The sequence below is a fragment of the Atheta coriaria genome, unplaced genomic scaffold (assembly GCF_025399875.1).
Source record: "Atheta coriaria isolate IRGN ID8LTWV9N9 unplaced genomic scaffold, Caltech_Dcor_3.1 hic_scaffold_9_pilon, whole genome shotgun sequence".
Taxonomy (NCBI): domain Eukaryota; kingdom Metazoa; phylum Arthropoda; class Insecta; order Coleoptera; family Staphylinidae; genus Dalotia; species Dalotia coriaria.
In genome coordinates this window covers 13991790-14015076 of record NW_027045451.1, presented here as the reverse complement: position 1 = coordinate 14015076, position 23287 = coordinate 13991790, and the positions used below count along the sequence as shown (strand labels likewise).

Genomic DNA, 23287 nt, shown 5'->3' with positions numbered 1-23287 from the left:
GACAAAAAGCTATTCAAGGTTGAAGTTTTACAAAGTTGTTTTTTAAGTTTTTGTTTCTATTTTTTGCAAAACGAAAAGTTTTATAAGAAAAATAGGTCAAATAAAAATGTAAATCATGAAAGTTTATATAAACATTGTCTGCACTTTTTTTCATAGGTAGGAGATAGAATCAATGTATTGAGCCCACTAGACACAGCTGTTACTTTCGATTTTTTTTAAATTCCTATAATGTAAATTGACATTAATCTAGTTTTTTATATATAAAAAAAAAGCTTTAAATGAAAGTAATTATATGTTTTGAACACGAAGTATAGATACATCTACATACCGAGTAACTATACTTCGTGGTTTTGAACATGAACAATTTAACCTTTCTTCTTCTTCTTTAAGACCATTCAAATTTAACCGTCGATTTGACCGGTAGGAAATAATTTGCGCGCCAAACTTGCATGTTTTGCGCAGAATCGTCGCATACAATTTTCCGGTCGTTTTATAAGCAATCCCGCTCATTTCTTCATCATTTCGCGCCAACCCTTCGTTACTTGCACTTCGATTCTTTGTTTTTAATTTAACACTAAATAAAACTATTTTAATTCCTTAAAAAATGCCTGCTTTGGAAGACATGGCTAGACCCGTTCTCAAGTTCATGAAAGTTTTGCCCGAGGCGTTTGCTCCAGTGCGTGGATCTGCAAAAGCCGCAGGTTATGATCTCAAAAGTGCCGTAGATTGTACAGTGCCAGCACGTGGTAAGGCACTCGTCGACACGGGGCTTAAGATTCAACTTCCTGAGGGATGTTATGGGCGAGTCGCCCCGAGATCTGGTCTTGCTGTTAAGAATTTCATTGACGTTGGAGGTTAGTTAAACTGCGTTTAAAATTCTTTTAGTGATTAAGCTAATTTAAGCTAGTATTAAAACATGAATTCTGTATTCCAGCTGGAGTCATTGACGAAGATTACCGAGGTATTGTCAAAGTAGTTCTGTTTAATCACTCCAATGAGGAATTTGTTGTGCAGAAAGGAGATAGGATTGCTCAGTTGATCTGTGAGAAAATCTTCTATCCTGAATTGCAGGAAGAGCAAGAACTGGGTGATACTGCCAGGGGTGAGAGAGGATTTGGTTCTACAGGCACTAACTAAACTTGTACAACCAAATCAGAAGTTGAATCTCTTTCCTTCAGATCCTCAAATGTATTCATGAAAACGTGATTTTTTTAAAGATTAAGCAAAAATAAGTATTTTATTCACTACTGGAATTACTAATGGTAAAATAAACTTTGTTCCTTTTTTACAATATTTGTGGTTTAAGTTTTAATTTATTTTCCCCAGCATGATAAATAAATAGGTCATTACTCATTTGATTACCAATGTTAAGCATGATTTGGACTCACCAATTAATTCAAAATGAGCAACATTAGTGATAACAAAGTTCAACTCTGGGTTTGAATTAAATGCGTCATACGTTGAATCAACACGGTTCATTCTGTTATAAGCAGTGCACAAGAATTAACAAGTTTTTTTGACAATTTTGGAATTTCCAGAAGTAAGGCATCTCTTGTTGATTGTTTTGTTACCTTGAGTTCAAGCAACTCACATATAATTAATATAGTAAACGCGTTTTTCTAGTCCGAATAGATTGATTAAGTTGGATGATTGGCAATAGTAAAAACTATATAAACATTTCAATGTCTTTAACTGAACTGAAAGTCTGATTGAATAACCACCATGATTAAATTGGTAAGTTCTTTTTCTTTTTAGATTTCTCTTTATTTTAACGAATTCATTTGAATGTTTCAGTATTTGTTTGCATGTTTCCTATGTGGAATTACACTACAAGTCAGTTCTAAATATATTCTTCAAAAAATATTGAATGGTGATGATGAATCTAATTTCGAATTATTGACTTATAATAGTTACGAAGATCTCGAAAGATCTTTCACCAACGCTCATTCGGGTGGGCCAGAATGGGAAGAACATAAATTCCAAACGCCGGATAGACCGTATTATTTGAGACAAGAAATCGACGAAAACATGAAACATGAAAGCGATGAAGACTTCGGAACTGCAGAAATAGATGAACTTTATAACTATTCCAAAGTCGATCCAGTTTCCTTTGAGGACATACATTTTTAAGTTTATAAAAATATAAAATGAGTACAGTAGAATCTTGATAACTCGAACCTTGTTAAGTCGTAATCCTCAGTAACTCGAAAAGATATGCTATTCCCTTCCGCTGAACCCCGAACGACGCACTAACTCGAATTTTTTAGACTCAGTAACTCGAACAATAAGTTATTTCCCTGTGCGGCATTACTCGTACATTTTAATACTCAGTAACTCGAACTGCAAATACTACCTCAGTAAGTCGAAGTTCATAAAATTTTATGATTTCTTACTCGAGATTCCCGGAGCTCAAAACTCGGGATTCCCGGAGCTTAAAACTCGTGGCAATAAAATCAAAAAGGAATGTTCGGGGCTCGGGGCCTCTTATCTATTGTTTTTGTTCGAAATTCTTGTTAAGTCGAACACTTGCTATCTCGAATTTTTTTTGGTTTCCCTTGACATTCGAGTTATCAAGATTCTACTGTAATAACAAATGACCACCTTTATGCATATGTGCACCAATTAAATTATTTATCCCACTAATTCGAATTATTACCTAGATAGAGGATTGGTTAAGTCAGAATGAACAATTAGTATCACCACGATTAGACTATAATCAATTCTGGGAAGTATATAGGTACACAGTATATAGCTCAGTAATCAGTGTCAATTATACACAGAATGCCATCTATCCAGTGAAAATAAAATCACTAACCACACGTGTTGCTGAATTTAAGGTTACACTACACTGTTTATCAATGACAATCAATGTTTACAAGACTTACTTGAAGTTTATTCGCAATGTTGTCCAAGAAATCGTTAGCCGATAAAATCTCGGGGCTTTTAAAAGCCGCACCTAGTTATAACCCAGATGAAAATGATATCGAATCAACTGCCAAAGTGGTCGATTTTGATGACAATGAAGAAGATGATAACATCCACATAAGTAACCAATCTTTGAGTGCATTTCGTAAAAAGAACGTGAATTTACTTGATGAAGTCGACGCAAAGTACGCAGGCAAGAAGAGTTCCAGGAAGGATCTCTTTGACTCAGATGATGACTTACAACCTGAATATATTGACCAAGAAAGTGATTCTGAAGATATTGATGATGAAATGGAAGATAATGAAGAAGGAGAGGAAGGCAGTGATGATGATGATGATGATGAGAATTCGGGCGAGGAGGGCAATTTTAAACATATGAATGAAACTAATCTTAAAGTTATCAACCAAAAGAGTCAAAGTGTGCAGAATCAAATTAGAATCTGGGAGAGCTTACTGGAGATGAGAATACAACTTCAGAAATATTTAGTTGCTTCAAATAAACTGCCACCTCCTGAAGTTTATAAAGAAATGAAGCAAGACAATGAGTTTCTTGAGAAAACCAACACATTAAAACAAGCTCTGGGAAATACTCTAGGAAAAATGATGGACTTACAGGAATTATTGATTAAGAAGTATCCAGAGTCTAAAAATGTTTTAAAAGATACACCAAAACAAGAAAAGAATTATAATGAAGATGATGATGAAATACCTAGTGACACAGAAGAAGAAAATACAGAAAAGGAAGAAAGTGATGAAGATGATGAACCGCCATCAGCAAAGAAAAAGAAGTTAAGCATAAATGAACTTGAAGATAGAGCAAGTAAACTGCATAAAAGTTACAAAAACTACAGAGACACCACCATTCAGAAGTGGAATGACAAGACACAAATTGCACATGGAAAAACAGCAAATACCAACCCAGTTCTTAAACAAATTGAATACAATTTAGCTGATAAGGCAAGACTCATAAAAAGGACTCAACTGCAAAGATCAGAATATCGCATTTTAGGCGTTGATAAACAAACTTCGGAAAATAATGAAGATGTTGAGAATACTAAAGATCATGAATATAATAATAATATTTATGATGATGATGATTTCTACCATCAATTACTACGTGAATTAATCGAAGTCAAGTCGGCGGATATCACCGATCCCATTCAATTAAGCCGACAATGGATTCAATTACAAAATTTACGCAGTAAAATGAAGCGGAAAATCGATACAAAGGCCACGAAGGGTCGTGTTATTCGCTACGGCATTCATAATAAGTTAGTAAACTTCATGGCCCCAGTTAATAATGAGTTTATTACAGATGAGGCTCAGACAGAACTTTTCTCTTCACTATTTGGGAAGAGATCATAGTTGTAATTATAGTTGTAATTAAATTCAAGTTATTAAACTACATTGTTAATAAAAACAAAACTTAAAATTGTTTCAGTTGAGCCAATTTGTTGTTTCTTCTCATTGCCATTTTTCTAACCTTTAGTAAATATTCTTTTGAGTCAGGCTCTAGTTCATCTAGTGAGAGTGCTGGACCAATATGTAAATTCCATAACCATCCAGGATATTCTGAATCTGGTCTTATTTTAATATCTTCACCAGTTTTGTAGATGTTGGAGCCACACACAAAGTTGACTAGTTTGTTTACATCACTTTCTACTGGCATTATTTTCTTCTCTGCCATTGGCCCAAGTTTACCCATTTTTTTCTTTTTGAGAGCACCACCAACCATGCTTACTCCTAAATTTATTGTATTATTTACAGTTTTAATAAAATTGATAAAATTTACCTGTGGTTTCTTTTTTTGAGTAAGTCATACATGGCAGATTTAATGTAAATTTCATTGGTACAAAACTACGTCGGCAAAGATTATTTATATTCATGTTTACTTTATTATTATTTACAATATGTGAAAATAAAATTCAAGAAGAATACTCGTCGGTGCTCATAAGTGTTCAGCAGTTTGCAGGTTAGATTATAATTTATTTTTGCAGGATACAGTACAAACAACGCCCTCAAGCGGAAAACTTTCTAAGCAAGGCAATAATACGCGGATTTCAAACGCAAATCAATTTCCGCTCCTTGGAAACAAACAGGAAAATCATTCACCGCCCCCAACATTCCAAACTACAAGAAAGAACCCTCAAACATAAAAGAAGAGAACAATATTAATGCATAACCTCAATAAACAATTTTGGAAACAAATGCCAGTTGCCTACAAAGCGCCCAAAGGGAAATTTAATAACTTAATAAATCAATATTTTCCTTAAATATGACTTTTGCTTGGTGCCTTGGAAAAATGAAAAACAAACCTAGTTATACACTAAACTAAACAAAAATGATTGTTAAAATGCGTTAATTTGTTAAAATATTTGTGAAAATATAAATGCCAACAAGCAGTAGTGCCTATTCACTAGTAAGTATTAATCTTTTCCTAATTCTTGAAACAGAAAATGTAAAATGAAGTATTTGTAGGATAAGAAGAGACTACTAAAATGTAAGAAAAAGTCTCTCACGCCAAACTCACAGCCCAAAAAATCACAACCCCTAGTTCAGAATGTGAGTCAAATCAAACGCTCGCACAGTAGTTTGAGCATCACCAACAAGTGCGTCAATAATGAACCTCTTATACTCAAAACATATCCGGATGGGGCTGTACACATATCCAGGACACCGGAAGAAAAGCAGAAGAATCCGGATAGAATATGTCTCGATCGACGTGCCTTAACTTTGGTCCCGATTTTAGATAATGAGCAAAATCTCCGGCTGCTTTCGTTGCAGCATAATTTGATCACGTCTTTGGAAAATTTAGTCAAACAATCGTATCCTATTTTAGTGTTTCTTGATGTGTACGATAATCAAATTGAGGCGATTAACTTTTTAGAACATTTGACTAGTTTAAGGGTGTTGTTATTGGGCAAAAACAGGTAAATTACTTGAAATGTTATTAAGCTGATAGTTTGTTTATTGTTATATGTTTTCAGAATTAAAAAAATAGAAGGACTTGTAACATTAAGCAATTTGGAAGTGTTAGATTTGCATGGCAATCAAATATCTGTGGTAAACGGCTTGGAACAGTGCGAATCGTTGAAAGTTTTAAATTTAGCTGGAAATCAGATTCGTAATATTGGTGCGCAAGATTTAGAAGGCTTGAAAAATTTGCAGGAATTGAATTTGAGAAGGAATCGTTTAAGAAGATTGATTGGTTTCAACGAAACACCAAATTTATACAAGTTATTTTTAAGTAATAATGAATTACAAAGGTAAAATACAAGTTGTCCACAAATTTAGGGAAAATGAATTTATTTTGAATTTGTTTATTATAACGTATATTATAGAAAATACTTTTCATTTTAGCGTTGAAGACATTCATAACATTGCAAAAACAACATCGATACGTGAAATAACAATTGATAACAATCCGGTGTTTCAAAATGGCGATTGTGTCTCTTTCCTAATCTCCTACTTGCCAAAATTATCTACTCTAAACACGATGCTCGTCAATGATCAAGCACGCAAATCAGCAATGGCATGGCGTCGAAATAAAGAATCTTCCAATGAGTTATTCAAGGATTTGTCGCAGAACATAAGTTTTAATGGTCGCCGCGAAGAAGTCATTTCAAATGCTCGTACAAACTGGGAATTATTACGAACTCAAACTAAATATGTTGCTACATCTTCAAAAATTGAAAAAACAGCTACCATTAAACCAGACAGCGATTTTATTACCACAAAGTTGGTAAAACGCGAGAAAACACTACGAAACACAAGAACAGGTTTGAATATTCTGCCGGATAAACGTACGTTTGTTCCAAGAACAAATTCAATGGAAACTGATTCATCTAGTAATCAATCTGATCAGTTCCGACTGCCACCAATACTAGTACCAATTATAAACAAATTAGAAACAGGAAGCACTTCGAGTATTGGCCCTAATATTGATAGTTCAATAAGTTCGTTAATTAGTAGTAATCTGTCACATTCCGAAGAAGAATCCAGCGATGATGAAGTGCTTCCGGAAGCAGAAGTACAACCCGAACAAGTTCAAGTGAACGAAGTTCCTGTTATAAACGAAGAACAAGTCAAATGCGAAGAAATCAAAGCAGTAGCGGTAGAAAATGTGGAAACATTAAGTAATTTATCATCAAACACAACTTCGAGTAATAATGGAAGTAATACCAGCGATAATAGCACGAAACGTCAAACCAGATTACGGCGAGCAGTAAAAAGTGCAATGAATACGAGTAATAAAGTTTCAATACGTGCTAATCGTGCTCTTACCGCGAAGGTTCAATCAAAACGAAACATTGTTAATGAAAACTCAACAATTCCGACTGTTGCACTGTCAAGAGAAAGAGAACAAGGTGATAAATTGCAATAATACTGTGTTTATATATTTTGTGCGAATAATATATTAATTTTAGGTGGTGATTATTTAATAGAAATTTGTGGACGCCATCTTAATGTATATGGTCACGGCGCTTTACGTTTCTTAGACAAAGCATGGTGTCAAAACAAAGCAAACGATGTTCATACAGTCAATTTTAATTATGCGAATTTCAATGGAATTTGCAGTGTTTTAAACAAAGTAAAGGTTCGTTTTCCTAATGCAGAACATTTTATATTTAAAGAGACAAATATTTACTGCCTGGGACAGTTGAATGCAATGGCGGAAATTCAAGGATTGAGTTCACTTAATATCCTTCCTGAGGGTAATCCTATTATCGATAAAGAATGGCAAGAATATGCCATATTCCGGTTGGCACATTGGGGCTTAAAAGTATTGAACGGAAAAGAGGTAAAATCGCAAAAAAATATCTAATTCATCAACTAATATAAACTAAATGTAGATTTCTGATGAAGATTTGACATCTGCTAATGCATCTTATGAAAGTTTGAACGATCTAGTCTTATGGTCACTGCCAAATGAAACATTGCAGCCATTACTCACCAGGATGCGCATTGACGTTACTGCTAATGAAGATCTGACAAATCCGAAACATTGGCTGATGCAGGCAGATCCTGCTTTGAGGAATGTTGTTAGTAAAGAAGCGCTCCAGTGGAAGAAAACCACATCTTCTGTTCATGAGGACATTATCATGCGACAGAAGGCACGCATTCATATAAGTGGACTTTTAAACGAGTTCTGCAATACTATTAAAAAAGCGCAGTTATTCGAAAAACGATGGCCTAGTATTTTGCAGGAAATCGTGAGGAATACACTGATTGATTACTCACAGATTGACATTTATACCAAGCGACAACTTTTAGAATTGATGAAGAGTTGTAATTCTTGATATTTACATTTTGTTTTTAATAAAAAAATATTTGATCCGCCATTTTATGACATTAGTCAAATTAACATCTCAAAATGTTCGGCCTTTTATCAAAATTATTCGTTTTGGTCATTGCATATATTATTCTTAGCTGTGAGTATTTATTGTAAATTGTTTTAAGGTTTTAAATTGCTGTCATGGTATTTTACAGCCCAATTTGATTCTTGCTCATCGAAACCATCGGGTTATGGAAAGAACGGTAATGCTGGAAATAAACCCTGTTTGAATAAATTGTGCGTGGGTAAATGCGGAAAGCCTGGTTGTACGCAGCCATTGTCCAATGGAAATGGTAAAACACAACAAAAACCTTGCCAGAATGCAAAGTGTGTTGGGGAATGCCGGAGCCCTGGGTGTTTAATAAATCGAGCTGAAAATAGGAAGCCAGAAGATCCGGATGACCTAACACCGGTAATTTAAAATTAACAATTTATTTCAAATTTTGTATAATCATAGGTAGCTTTGATAGCATAAACAATTCTTGTTTTTTTCTGCCGGTGGCAAAACACATGCTAAATATTTCTGAACGATTTTTTAACGTTTAAATTTAGGCTAAAACTTTATCAAACGATCAAAGCCCACCGCTGAGAGGCGACTTGAGCTGCCAAAAGTGCTCCTCTCCAAAGAACTGACCGGCCCCATCTTCACATCCAACTCTACCGATCCCAAACCCTACGCACAGTGCACCAAATGCAGCCTTCAAACGACGCCTGACAATACAGCCGTGATAATTTCATGTTACGACTGCACTGATCTCAAACCAGTACCGGGAGTTTGTGGTGGCGTGCCGGACGACGAGCCAAATTCAACTAAGGAGGCCGAAGCTGATACAAAAAGGATTGCCGAAGTTCCAGCCGAAGCGGCATTCCCGATTACAAGGTAAATCAACACGAGTTTAATTACATATCTAAAAAGTACGATTTCTTTCTATGAATTATTGAATAACCACGTTTGCGCTTAGAGTAGTGGACCAAATCAGGTAAATCCGGTCAGAAATCAAAATAAGATAAACACTGAAATACAAAATCAAGAAAACGGAATAAGTGAATGCGGCACTGAAATCGAAGTGGAGCCAGAAGATCAAGAATATTGCAAACCTTCGTTTGTCTATCTGGTTTATTATATTGAAATCGCGAATTATACTGAAAGGCAGCCGAGTTGCACGCGGTAATGACACTGATACATCAGTATTGATTCATTATTTCATACGAAGTGAAGAAATTGAGTGAACAGTGCTACAAACAGGAAATATCACGAAAAAAGTAAGTTGTAATGCATTATTATAGGTTAAGCTCACATACATTTTATGGGTTTGAAATAAGTTTTTAGTTAATTATATACAGAATCATCATCCGACGTTTACAATTATTGCACCACATGATACGGTATTTCACAACACATCCATTTATGTCAAGATTTTATTGATAACGCTTTATTTAAAGACATACAATCATCTAGAAATATCGCTTATATGGAATCATATTCTTGTGTTATTACAGATTTCGTTGAAATAATAGAAAAATGTTACGTCGATTAGCACTGTGCAAGAATTATTTAAAATTCTACAAACAATCCTCGTGCCATTCTTCGCAACTCGTGCGCAAGCAGCTCATCAGTGAAGAACAAACTGACATTCAAAACTTCCATGTTGGAACATCCCTGCATGGTTTTACTGTGAAAGATGTCCAGAAAATTGATGAATTCAACCTAACTGCAATTAATCTGATTCATGATAAAACACAAGCTCAATATTTGCATTTCTATAGAAATGACTCCAACAATGTCTTCTCTATCAACTTTAGAACAACTCCAATGAATAGTTCTGGATTACCTCACATTTTAGAACACACTGTGCTCTGTGGATCTAAATTATATCCAGTTCGCGATCCGTTTTTCAAAATGCTAAACAGATCACTGGCTACTTTTATGAATGCAATGACTGCTTCAGATTTTACGATGTATCCGTTTAGCACTCAAAATTTATCAGATTATCGCAACTTACAGCGGATATATTTGGACGCAGTCTTTCGACCGAATTTAAAAGAAACTGACTTTATGCAAGAGGGCTGGCGTTTAGAGAATAGCACATTAACGGATATTAAATCGGATTTGGTGATCAAAGGAGTTGTATATAATGAGATGAAAGGAGTTTTCTCTGAGAACGAGTCGATACTTCAACAAAAATTGCAGAATTCTGTTCTGCCAGATCATACATATGGTGTATGTTCAGGCGGTGATCCTCTAAATATTCCTGATCTAACATGGGATGCGTTGAAAAAGTTTCATCAAGACCACTATCATCCAAGTAATTCGCGGTTTTATTCATACGGAAATTTCCCATTGTCTCCTTCGTTGGAATATATAAATAGCGAATATTTAGCGAATGTTGAAAGACAAAATACTCAGCATACCGAAGTACCACCGCATACACGATGGGACGCACCACGAAGTATTCAAATTAAAGGACGGTTTGATAAGATGGGCGAACCGTTTGAGACTCAAAACTCAATAGTGATTTCGTACAAAATGTCTGATATCAAAAATATTTATGAAACATTTGTAATACAGGTAAGCTTCTAATAATAATTAATAATAATTGAATTAGGTAATCGTATATGTTGTTCTTATAGTTTGTATCTGAGTTGTTGATGAAAGGCCCCAATTCACCCTTCTACAAATCTATGATTGAGCCGAATATATCCGGTGGTTTTACACCATCCACTGGTTTCGACGCGCAAATCCGCGATTCAGTATTTTCTTTGGGTTTACAAGGCGTCAAAGTCGAAGATTTTGGTAAAATTGAAAAAATCTTCAACGATACGATAGATAAAGTAATTGAGACGGGTTTTGACGAAAAACACATTGAATCAGTTCTGCACACTTACGAACTCAGTTTGAAGCACGAAAGTTCCAACTTTGGTTTAACACTTTTGTATTGTACTGCTCCGATTTGGAACCACAATGGCGATGCAATTGAACAACTGCGATTTAATAAATATATTGATCGTCTGCGACAAGAGATTAAAAAGATCCTAAGTATTTATCCAATTTGGTGAAGCAATACTTCAAAGAGAATACACACAGATTAGTTTTGACAATGACGCCCGATAAAGAGTATGAAACAAAACAGCAACAATTGGAAAAGGAACTGTTACTCAGGAAAACTGCCGCGTTAACTGATGAAGATAAGCAATTAATTCACAAAAAAGCGCTGGAACTTGACCAAGAACAGAAACAACTGCAGGATACAAATATTCTGCCGTCATTAGACATGAACGATATAAATACTGATATTCCTAAGGTAACATCCGAAAAGTTGAAGGACAAAACTAAAACTATGTTGTATAAAGTGAACGCGAACGGCCTCACGTACTTTAAAGGCATTTTGAATACTTCACAGCTATCACCGGAGCAGCAAATGATGTTACCACTATTTTGCTACATTATTACTAAGTTAGGAACGGATAAATTGAACTATAGAGAGTTTGACAGTTTAGCGCAGCGGAAAACATCTGGACTTGGTTTCCGTGTGCACATTGGCGACAGTTTATACCAATTACATTCATATGAACCGGGTGTAATGCTTAGCAGTTACTGTCTGAACAAGAATCTGGAATACATGTGGGATCTATGGTCACAAGTATTTAACATATCTGCATTGAAAGATGTGTCTAGGTTTGAAATGCTAGTCAAATTGTACATGGCTAACTTGACACATGGTATTGCCGATTCTGGACATATGTACGCGATGCTTGCAGCGCAAGGATTAATTTCTGGAGTTGCTTATCAAAAGGATCTTTTAACGGGATTGCAGCATATTTCCTACATGAAACGGTTGGTAAAAACATCCAGCTATGCGCCGATTTTAGCTGAATTAACTAATATCGGCAAGGTTTTGTTTGATAAAAACAATTTAAGGTACGCAACTTGAATTTGTTGTTTTTTATTACGAAATTGTGTACAAACGTTTTTGTTTTAGATGTTCATTGAATATCGATGAATCCCAACGCGATGCAACTGTTAGTTCGATGGAGAAATTTATGTCTATGATTCCAACTGGTTCTTCTCCATGCGATGCTGGCCAAAAGTACACCACTACGAAAGTTTGGGCTCCAACAGATTCAATTAACTGTCACCATCATGTCTTGAATGTCCCCGTTAATTATTGCAGCAAAACTATTCTTACTGTTCCATATACGCACGCGGATTATTCGCGATTGCAAATTTTAGCGAAACTTATATCGGCTAAATATTTGCATCCTGAGTTGCGAGAAAAGAACGGCGCTTATGGAGGCGGTCTACGTTTGAGTACTGATGGCGTACTAACTTTCTTTAGTTATCGTGATCCTCGTAATACTGCGACGCTAGACGTATTTGACAACACTCATCAATGGTTATCAAATAACTTTCCCAAGTTTACACCACAAGATATCACGGAAGCTAAATTGGGCGTATTTCAATCTGTTGATGCACCAGTTCCTCCTGGATCAAAAGGATCAAATGAATTCTTCTATGGTCTTACTAATGATATTCTACAAAGGCATCGAGCTGCGTTAATGACTGTAAACGAGATAAATCTAAAGGAAACTATGGAGAAGTATATGTTGTGTATGGAGCCGACGAAAGTGGGTAAAGTAGTACTTGGGCCTAAACCTATGGACACTGCCGGGCGCAAGGATGAGTTGTGGACGGTTGTTGATAATGAATAAATTGTTTATATTGAAGAGCAGAGCTATTGAATAAAGATGTTATCCATTAACCTTGTTTGTGAAATGATGTTTATGTTTACAAAACCAAATTGCTGCTGAATTATTTAAATGTTTTTTTTTTCAGCTTATACCAATATGACGCTGCCGGGGGGATATGCGCACCCAGCAGCGTATTTTCGCGAATTGGTGAATGTTTTGTATGAATTCAGGTGGTTGTACGTTCATCCTAATACGCATATTTATAAAGAGAAAGTTTTGGATTTCGTTCCAAAAGATTGGGAAGAATATTTTCAATCTTCTGTAGCAATGGATGTTTTGGAAAAAGTTGAGTTGGGAAATAAGCTAGTAAGTTGTAATATATTATTTGCTGTGAGGAAATACAAGAATTTTAATTATAGCCCGATGCTCCTGAATCTCTTAATAATTTCATCGGCCAAATTAAATCCTTAACACCACAGTATAATATTATAAATTCACCGATTGAATTAAAAGGCGTCAAAGGTTTACCGAGCAAAAAGCAACATGAAATTTCATTGCTCGCTCCTTTAATTCAAAATATCTGCCAAGAAAACAATGTTGATTATGTAATTGACATAGGTTGTGGGCTAGTAAGTACAGATATTTACATATATTAAAACATTTAGATTTATAGTTAAAATTGTAGGGATATCTAACAAACCTTCTCAATGAGAACCATATAAAAATCCTAGGAATTGATGGCAATAAAAAATTTATTGAAACAGCGAAAAATAAATATACAAATACACCGTTTGAACATCTTTATGTCACAGCAAACTCTTCTTCTCATATAATACTTTTATTGAAGAAATACTTCAATGAATTTAATGAGAAAATTCACAAAGTTTGTCTGGTTGCTTTACATGCATGTGCAGACTTAACTGTGGACATGTTAAAGTTATCCTTGAGCATGGAATGTTTAAATGCAGCCATAGTTATGCCATGTTGTTATCATAGACTGAAAGAAAAACCACAGGTGAAGAATGAAATATTGTCATTTGGGAGATATGTTAATTTTCCACTCAGTAATGAATTAAATGGGTTAATTGAAGATGAAGATCAGTTTCTGAATGGAACATTTCTTCGACTTGCATGTCAACGTGCGGACTGGAAAAATCGAAGTATAGAGCAGCGAGATATTCAAACAAATAATTTGATGTTTCGTAATATATTACAGCTGGTTGCTGATGAAGGTACTAGCACACAATGATTTTATTTTTTTTTTGTTTATTATATTTTTAAATACATGTTTATTTTATAAAAATTATTACATTTTATTACTAATTTCCGTATTTTTTATGAAATCCAGTATGAAATCTTTTATTATTTTCATTTACAAATATATTCATTTATAAATACATCTTGACTATCGATTAAAAAACATTTTTTAAATTTCAGAAAATCTTAAGGTTCAAAGACGTCGCCGCAAGACGGGCAGTAATCGGGGAGATTACACCATAGACAGCTTTCTAACGAATTTAGAAACTTCGTACGAGATTACCGATGCTGGTGTGACTTCTGGCGCGATCGCGTCGGAGACATTAACGCGCATCAAAACGGCTGTAAAACAAAATTACGAGCGAACCTACATCGACAGGAAACCCACGCTTGCAGCGTACAGCGCACTACAAAACTTAATTCAACCCGCGTGTGAAAATCTTGTGCTTCTGGACAGGTGTGCATTTGTGCACCAGAAGGCTAATACACTTCCGCACTCCACAACGTGTGTTACGCTTAAAGTCACGGACGAATGCATTTCACCGCGATGCTTTGCGTTAGTGGTTGCTAAAGAAAAAGCCCTGCAGAAGTTTCCGCAAGTTGACGGAGTACATGTACTAACATAATAGTTCAAGAACAACAGCAACATTTTGCATATACTAATTATACAATCAACAGCTTCATCTACATACTTTGTCTGGCGGTAAGTTAATTTTTAATTAGTTTCTATAAAAGTATAAGTCAATGTCGTTTTGTCCAATTTCAATATTGTTTGTTTTGTTCGTTACAAAATGAAGGTGATTTACATGGAATTTAAGTGCGTTGAGTTCTTGTGAAAAAAAAAATAGAAATATGTATTTTGAAATAAACCTGTAGTTATATTTAATACAAGTGAATTATTTTAAGGGGTTTTTGAAGACAAAATTATCGAACGCGAATGATTTTGTTATCTGGCCCGTTGCACAAAAAAGTTTACGGAGCCCTGATGTACCACGGGTGTACAAATCATTTCACCTCATATGGTTTCAAATTAGTTCATAGAATTGTCGCTTTTTAAGTGTAAATGGCAATCGAGTTGTTGACCGAACTTGTTTTGTTCTCTTACTCGAAATTTTTTATGTTAATTGTTGAAGAGTGTGCTTACATGTTGTGTCTGTATTCCCAATGGTTGTTGAAAATTTGTTGTGTGCCTATTTACCAGAGCAATGATAGGTCTGTGTATTTGCATCTATCACTTAACTTGAAAACGAAACCAGAAACGTTTATGCCGTGTTCTCACTCCATTGAGTTTGGTTAAATTTGATAGAATTTTAATAGTTTAAAATGGGGCGATTTTAATACGAGGAGTAAGGAAATTGGCATGTATTGAAGTATTCTATCAATTAATACCATAGACGAGACTTTAAAAGCGAGAGTTTCATTTAAATTACACTATAAGTTTAATTGTTTAGCCGATAATAACATAAAAATACTCATAGTTACATTCTATTTATTTCTCGAAACTTTTATTGTTTAATTCTATTACAATATAATGGCATTAAAATGTAATGTTAAATTATTGTTGCCAATTCCAACAAGTCGGACGTTTTTGATTTTGAAGATTCTTTTATTTTACGTTTAGATTTATTTATCTCAGGATCTTCATGGGTATTAATCTGTCCCAATAAATCTTTGGTATCCTTTCGAACATCTGCTAATAATTTATCCTCTGCATTTGTTAAAATACTATCTAACAAGACGAACATAGGATTGTCTTTGTATTCTTTTCTTGAGTCAGCCTGGAGAGCATCAAATTCCTTGCGCAGTTTTTTTTCTTCCTCAAACATGAATTCTTCAACCTTATCCATACCATTTGGTTTGTCGGGGATTTTAACTTCAAGATCTTGTTTGGTTTTACTATCAGTTTCGAGTACTAGTGGTTTTAATGCATTCTGTAGTAGTTTTTCTTCGGAAACTATAAGTTTACTGTTTTCATTTATTTCGTCTTCTGGATCAAGACTTTCTTTTCCTGCTTCTTCATCAACTAGAAATATAATAAATTATATTTGGATAATTAAAGTAATTATATATGTTAATGAAATTACCTTGATCTTCATCAACATTTAAAAATTGTACTTTTTTGTCTTCTCCTTCTAATTCTTTTACAAAATCTATAGGAACATCTTGCCCAATTGCAGCAATAATCTGCTCAGGTACTATTATATCTTGTGGTAGCACTATAATACTGTCATTCTCTTTTGTACCAGTATCATCTTCAATAATGTTATTTTCCATTAATATAACAGGTTCCAAAAATGGAATTTCTGATATATCATCCTCTTCGCTTTTGCCCACTGTACTTGAACTATCGTCTTCTGAATATTCCATTATCATATTGTCTAGTGACAAATTATTGTCGCTCAATGAATCAATTAGTGCATCAGTGTCTTCAAGTGAATTAATTTTTCCGAATAATTTTCTAAGACCATTTTGTTGCGAAGCGTAGAGTACGTAGAAAATAATAGCGAATACTATGAATAACACGAAGAGAAGTTTTGGGTTGAAATTTTTATTCAGACGCATTTTTTTAGCTACTTTCTCGCCTGTTAAGCGACAACTGATGTTATCTTATCAACAACATGTATGTACTCATTCAAGTAACAATAAAAGTCTGTAAATGTTTTTCTTATATTTGTGATTGGTCTTGTTTACAGTCATCACGAGACTGTCCTGCAATTTTTTGTTTTTGTTTATTAAAACTTTTCAATTTAATGCAAAATTACGGTTATTTATCATATGCAACAATAACATGTTTATTAAATTTTTAATTTCTTAATGAAGAGGTTTTGCATTTGAAGTCGTATATTGGTTGCGGTATGAGTGAAACAGTTTATCTTTATCACTCAGTCAATTTGGATAATAACCAAATTATTAAATTTAAATTTATATTTAAATTTAAAATTAGCATGATTAGCATGTTACCGAGCTTAAAAATACACATTTCCTTTAATTTTCTTCTTGCATTGGAATTGCCTGGAGAACCTTTGGGGATTTTTTAAAATAAACAACGCGTATCAATATATTCTTGCTCTCATTTTTGTAGAAGTATTCAATGTTGCTATGAGAAGTTTATGAATTCGCATATATTTGTTAAGGAAGAAAGCCGAAGGAAAAAAAAGTGGAAATGAGATTAGTTATTGTAGTATGTCATGTTATTATATTAACAACATAATATTGACACGTGTCTATTTTCATATGTCGTATGATTGCACCGTCTGCTATTTTGGTTACAATCAAACTAATTTATTTTATTTTTCTTTATATTTGCACTGTATGGATTAACATTGTTAATTCGTTTATTATATTTGCACCGTCAATTGAGGTCATAAATGGAATATTGCAGTCATGTAGTTGGATTACCAAAATATCAACCACCCATCACACACCCACACGCGTTTGTAGTTTATTGTTTTTCTGTCATATTTTGTTTGAAGTCAATGAAATCAAATTACTAATTATAATTTCACAGCAGCTACAAATAAATAAAATTGTAACTAATGATGGTCTATTGATTGGTGTGACGTTTATCTAGTTATAAATTATAATGTAAATGCAGTTAATTTTGTTCTATCAAAGTTAAATTTTCGTTTACACCTGAATTTCTCTATTAATTGGCTATAATTACATTTGCATTGAGTGTCAAAATGAGTGCTAATTAATTTGTAATTTAATAAACTATTATATGACATATAAAAATAATAGTAGGTACGTGTAATAATAATAGTCCACTTGGAAGGATAAAACGCAACCATTTACAAAATAATTCCGTAGCAGATTTATTGAATAAAAATAGAGGAATAAATTTTAATTGCAGCCATAACACACAGTAATATACATGTCATTTGAACATTTCATTAACGTTAGTCGTATGTATAGAGTCATAGAGATAGAGAGAGGAATATGAGCTAATAATGAGGGAAATGCATAGATGGGACGAAGACGAGTACGATGACGAACGTTTTCTCCAGCCAAAAAACGCTCGTCGTCTTTCGGTGGCGGTGGCGGTGCAGAAAATGGAATAATACTGCATTTTAACAAATGTCATTAAGTTATAAAGTGAAATGAACGCAAGCATGACGTGCACATACGTCGCCGACTACTTAGTCTTTCAGCTCCGGCTGCAGTTCATTCTTAGCATCCTCGTCGTAGCTGTAAATCGAACGCGGTGCGTATGAAATTAATTGATGTTTAAGGGAGTGATTTCAGCGTACCTTTGATTGCAGCGGTAGATGTTCGCTACACCGGTGTGCGTGCAAATCAACTCGTTGTCTTTGCCGCACAAGACTGTCCTGGACAGGGGTGGCGCCGCCACTGGGTATATCAAGGTTTCAGCGATTTCTCCCAAGCCCGATCGTTTACCGTACCTATATTAGTAAATTGATAAAAATTGATTTGTGTTGTGAATCAGGACGTTTTGATTGATTTCACCTTGTTCCCATTTCGAATCGTTCGTTGCGCGGGGCAAAAATCTTCTTGGCTCCTACTCGTCCACCTCGGCCGTATCGTGGTCCTGATTGGAAGGATTGCTTAACTGAAAGATCATTCTTAAACTATTTATATTCGTTCAACCGAATATCAATAATAATATTTCACAATATTGTCCTGTCCATCGAAACTATTCAATTTTTTAATACTTTTTCTGATGGTTTATAAGAAATCCTTCCTTTTATATGTCAAAGAATGAAAAAATGTTATAATTGCCCTAAATATTTATGTTCGTTGGTAATCCGCTTCGCTCATTCTCATAGCAGCTTGTAGAATGAATTTATTATCTACGCGCTGAAATGTTGACCGCTGCTAGTTTAATGATAATCTCCGCCGACGCTCTTCGAAATGACGAACGTGGTGAATGGAAGAAAAAGCAAATGCGCTTAAGCCCCACGCGCTCGGAGTGGTACACACGCGAGATATTAACCGGAGCGTGAAATGAACCGACTGACCGATTCTTAATTGGGCGTTTTTGGTTTTTAGGTACGTGCGCAACTGTGGAGGGGATTATTAACTTACTCATTTGCGGTTTTGCCTCCGTTTGGACGAACATGTTCAGGGCGATGAGCAGGAATGCAGCGATTCCGATTATTTTTTGAATATTCATCTGGAACCCAAAAAGTCAAATCATTATTTGCGTCTGGTTCAAACGTGCATTTGATTTTAATATTAAATATTCAAGTCAGGATAAAATTCTTAATTGTTTTAATTATCTTGAAGTTTGTTTGTATTTAGTCTCATCTTGAGCCAATGTCATCTTATCACTTTATGGCATATTGGTAAGAACACGTAGGTCCGACACCTAGGAATAAATATATGTCGTTTTATGTCGTTTCAGAAATTGAATTGTTTCGCGTAGCGCATATTAGATTTACATATTTCTGACATTGCAAAGCACCTGCGCATAGAAAGAGGTCCTGACTTCTGTCTCCTGACAACAGTATCCATGACGAGTGCCATATTATTATTGTACGTGCATATTTTCCTTCCTACTAAAGAACGTGTAATGTTTTTATAATATTGCAGCCATCTATAAAATGAATAGTTTTTTGAGTTTCTATTTGAATAGAAATTGGTTTTTGATGAGTAGTTCTTTCAAGTGTTTACTAAGATTTATTGCATTGGTATCTGCATTTTATGATTATTTTACCTTTTAAGTTTAATGGAAAATTGCATTTCTATATAATTTCATCTGTTGATAATGTCAAAATTGTGCATTTCAATGTTAGAAATACTCAAGGGACCATATTTTGTTAAATTTTAAAAATATGAAGATAAAATGGTTTTATACTATTTAAAAGTTCAAATAATTTTCTAAAATTGTAAATGTGTTTCAAATCATATAAGTTTACTAATCTGAATTTATTGTTTTCTTGGTGAAAACGTGACCAAACAGACTTTTTTGTCGTTTCATTGTGATATAATTTATAATAGTATTTATATTTCATAACTGAAAGATAAATTTGTAAAAACAGGGGAGAGCAGACATAAAAAAACTAACAAAACCAGGCAATCATAAACAAATATTTTCACCAAATTTATGGGCGTTAATTCGCGGCATTTTAACGCCGACCTCAGCTTATCTCGTTTCATATCGGAATACGAGTACGCACCCCGCAACATACAAAACCAAAAACACCAGAGTAAAAAAGTGTTTAACCAATTTAACATCATTCTAGTCATAAATGCACATAAATAGATTTTGATTGTGCTTACAAATTAAACTTTTAGTGCGCGCTCACATTTAATATAAGTAGGTTTTTCTAAGGCTACAACTGATTTGATTAAATAAAAAAAATATACGGTCCTTATATACGAATACTTAATACATATTTTTTTCAATTTTTTTATTATATTTTATTTTTAAACGTTTTAATATTCAGTTTGTATTTAGTCTGTTTTCTGACAATGCGCTTGTGGCGAAGCGTGTTAAAAACACACAAAAATTGTAATTCAGTAACACGTTTAAAAATAAAATATAGTAAAAAATAAAAAAAGGTTTAATTTTGTGTTTGTTAAAAACTCAAACATAAAAAAAATTATTTACTCAAAATCTTCAATATTAACTTGTAAAAGTTGAAAAGTTGCAATTAAATAACTGTGCGAATTATTTTTAATTTTCCCTCAAGTTGAAGTGGAGGTTGAAGTTGATGAAACTTTCAAACATGAAAAACTTATGTTCAACCAGTTCCCTACTTCACATTTCAATAATTAATGTAAAATTAATTCAGGAAGCACTAACTTTTTCAATATTTTAATACTAAATTTATACAATTTGAAATTAAATAAATGAAATCCTACCTGTGTACTTGTTGCACGTTGCGATGTCACACGTCCTTAAAATGTATCCACCTCGCGAGCGGCGATGTAAAAAGAGGAAGAACACCTGCACAGCAATAACGTCCGTTTTGGCGGCGGCGTGAGGTTTTATAAGCAAGTGAAGACAGAAGTGCACATCGGTTGGCAGGCGCCGCCTCCGGACCGGCCGGGGGAGGCAAGCGCGCCGTCGTCACCGGCGACGCCGACGCCGAAACATTACAAATAGCATTTTCGAAAAGAAAAACCGAAAAACACGTCTCTAAGGTACAGTATACTTTCATGTTTTCAAATATATTCAATTGAATAATACTCATTTAAATATAAAGATATTTGAAAAAATTGCCTGACTTGTGATAATATTTTAATTTTTTAGTACTTGGTTAATCATAATACATTAATATTTTGTGTAATAACAACGCCAATAATATTATCAGTGGATTAAGGGATACATACTTTTTATTGAACTTAATCCGATCAACTGTTAGTATTATTAAGTTTATTACAAGAAAAAAAAATTAAAATCTTCCTAATTTGGATGTTCAATAGTGATTTAATACACGAGTGTACAATAGTAGTAATATAATTAATATATTTTTACAAGAATATTTTAAAATACAATTTTCGACTGAAATTTAAAACTTAAACTGAATATTTGCCAAAAAATATGTAAATTTATATATTTTGAAACTGCAAGAGGAAATTAAAACCTGTCACCAATGACAAAGAAAACACAACTTAACAATTCGCATATGCAACGTAGATGGTACAATAATTACATCCTGCGCGAAATTACTCCGAGTGCGCGCACATCAAAGACACACACGCGAACGACCGAAGAATATGTCAAGATAGAACCGGGCGCGGCGCTGATAGCTCGAGGACGTGATTATAATTAAATCAATTAAATTACTGCCTCTTAAATCTTGCTAACGAGTTTGCGTAAAACACAAACAGCACTCGTAGCTTGCAGATCTTTTGTTATCCTGGTGTTGGTGTAGTATTGGCGGCTGCGGGGAATTTTCGGGAATCGAAGCAGCTGAACAAATTGAATGCATTGTGCGTTGACGAATTTCGATCGCGAATATTTACATAATTTGCATTTGCATACGCACACGATGTTGGTGTGATTTTACTAAAAAATAAAGTTGCTGAGATGTTAATCAGAAATATTTTAGTTTTTAGCACGAGTGGTTGATGCGCACAAATTGTGCATACCTGAAGCTTCAAGTGTTTTATTATTTCAATGGATGTTGTGCTTGTATTAAGCGGGTTGAGGATTGTTATTTATCTTGCGGCAAACGACGCGTATTGAAACTTTGGTGGTAAGTTGCTAGTTTTGCGAAAGCCCGAGGTATTAAATAATTTACTTAAACGTGTCAAAGGGGATGATTCATTATTGGCACTGTGTTTACTTTGTTCATCAAGTTTATGCAGTTATTGAAACTATTACAGTTTTCTAGTTTAATTCAACTAATTGCAAATTTACTTAGTATTTAAAATGCTGAGTCCTCAAACCACATTTCAATATTTGCATTAATTACTCATAATTACTTATTTTTTGGCATTAGAATACGTAAAATTAAACTTTCTTGCACTCACAGTGGGTGTTTTGCATTCACACTGTATGCAGACGTAGGCGTAAAACATTTTGGCTTGTTTAAATGCATATCTACATTAAATTAAATTTCCTTACAAAGTCTTTGAAGAATATTAAACTATGTAATTATCATGATAAAGGTTATACAAATACCTTATTGCAATTCTTGCAAAACTATTGAAAACACAAGAATAAATGTTTCGTAAACCACGAAGCAAACAAAGCTCGCGAATAAAATCATACATATTAATATATTATACATTATATTATATATATTATAAATCAATGTTATTACAGTCGGAATGAGCGAGCTTTGAATGTACTAAGCTTATTTGATGGTATTTTTTTGGCCATGAGACGACGAATGATCTGACGAGTGATCGCGAGTGCAATCTTCACAACTGAATAAATGTTATCAATCTAAACAAACGGCGCCTCATGTCTAAACACTACGTTTACTTCGTGTTTCCTCATACACAACTTAGAGATAGTGATGGTTGCAAAAATAAAATGGTTTTAACTAATTAAAAATCATTTTGAAGTTTCCACTATAGAAAATCTTTCGGTTTATTTTTTAAAATAAACATACAGCTTTACGTCTTACAATATATTATGACTGGTAAAAGTTTAGTTTTGTA

General features: G+C 34.1%; 7 protein-coding genes across 10 annotated transcripts; 4 read left to right on the top strand and 3 right to left on the bottom strand.

The window, feature by feature from the left end:
- Window positions 1-604: 604 nt before the first annotated feature.
- Window positions 605-1137, top strand: dUTPase (Deoxyuridine triphosphatase). Its single transcript, XM_065310658.1, has 2 exons — window positions 605-854; window positions 935-1137. The coding sequence occupies exons 1-2, from the start codon at window positions 605-607 to the stop codon at window positions 1135-1137; spliced, it is 453 nt and encodes a 150-aa protein (XP_065166730.1).
- Window positions 1138-1366: 229 nt separating this feature from the next.
- Window positions 1367-4370, top strand: Aatf (Apoptosis antagonizing transcription factor). 2 transcript variants are annotated; one of them, XM_065312084.1, is made up of 3 exons: window positions 1367-1540; window positions 1607-1734; window positions 1795-4370. In XM_065312084.1, the coding sequence occupies exon 3, from the start codon at window positions 2902-2904 to the stop codon at window positions 4288-4290; it is 1389 nt and encodes a 462-aa protein (XP_065168156.1). In that variant the 5' UTR covers window positions 1367-1540; window positions 1607-1734; window positions 1795-2901; the 3' UTR covers window positions 4291-4370. The 2 variants fall into 2 exon arrangements, with proteins under 2 accessions (XP_065168156.1, XP_065168155.1); XM_065312083.1 differs by having other exon boundaries at window positions 1368-1540; window positions 1624-1734.
- mRpL54 (mitochondrial ribosomal protein L54) lies at window positions 4215-4950 on the bottom strand. The gene is made up of 2 exons (XM_065312090.1): window positions 4718-4950; window positions 4215-4668 (listed from the first exon to the last, which is right to left on the bottom strand). Exons 1-2 carry the CDS (start codon window positions 4809-4811, stop codon window positions 4352-4354), a joined length of 411 nt encoding a protein of 136 aa, XP_065168162.1. The 5' UTR covers window positions 4812-4950; the 3' UTR covers window positions 4215-4351.
- A 135-nt stretch (window positions 4951-5085) lies between these two features.
- On the top strand, window positions 5086-8260 carry LOC135799070 (leucine-rich repeat-containing protein 49). Its single transcript, XM_065312081.1, has 6 exons — window positions 5086-5344; window positions 5404-5855; window positions 5913-6191; window positions 6286-7292; window positions 7353-7726; window positions 7779-8260. The coding sequence occupies exons 1-6, from the start codon at window positions 5315-5317 to the stop codon at window positions 8223-8225; spliced, it is 2589 nt and encodes an 862-aa protein (XP_065168153.1). The 5' UTR covers window positions 5086-5314; the 3' UTR covers window positions 8226-8260.
- On the top strand, window positions 8250-13020 carry LOC135799069 (presequence protease, mitochondrial-like). The gene is given in 8 exon segments (XM_065312080.1): window positions 8250-8357; window positions 8416-8672; window positions 8813-9140; window positions 9228-9523; window positions 9761-10829; window positions 10892-11284; window positions 11287-12179; window positions 12241-13020. Coding segments are annotated over 4 exon segments (3063 nt in total). The 5' UTR covers window positions 8250-8357; window positions 8416-8672; window positions 8813-9140; window positions 9228-9523; window positions 9761-9782; the 3' UTR covers window positions 12971-13020.
- Window positions 13021-15678: 2658 nt separating this feature from the next.
- LOC135799074 (uncharacterized) lies at window positions 15679-16797 on the bottom strand. The gene is made up of 2 exons (XM_065312086.1): window positions 16291-16797; window positions 15679-16229 (listed from the first exon to the last, which is right to left on the bottom strand). The coding sequence occupies exons 1-2, from the start codon at window positions 16766-16768 to the stop codon at window positions 15757-15759; spliced, it is 951 nt and encodes a 316-aa protein (XP_065168158.1). The 5' UTR covers window positions 16769-16797; the 3' UTR covers window positions 15679-15756.
- Window positions 16798-18008: 1211 nt separating this feature from the next.
- LOC135799077 (RYamide neuropeptides-like) lies at window positions 18009-21171 on the bottom strand. Of its 3 annotated transcripts, XM_065312092.1 has the most exons (6): window positions 21035-21171; window positions 19253-19340; window positions 18674-18776; window positions 18457-18609; window positions 18334-18394; window positions 18009-18269 (listed from the first exon to the last, which is right to left on the bottom strand). In XM_065312092.1, exons 2-5 carry the CDS (start codon window positions 19338-19340, stop codon window positions 18346-18348), a joined length of 393 nt encoding a protein of 130 aa, XP_065168164.1. In that variant the 5' UTR covers window positions 21035-21171; the 3' UTR covers window positions 18009-18269; window positions 18334-18345. The 3 variants fall into 3 exon arrangements, with proteins under 3 accessions (XP_065168164.1, XP_065168163.1, XP_065168165.1); XM_065312091.1 differs by having other exon boundaries at window positions 18009-18394; XM_065312093.1 differs by having other exon boundaries at window positions 18009-18394; window positions 19259-19340.
- Between the last annotated feature and the right edge of the window lie 2116 nt (window positions 21172-23287).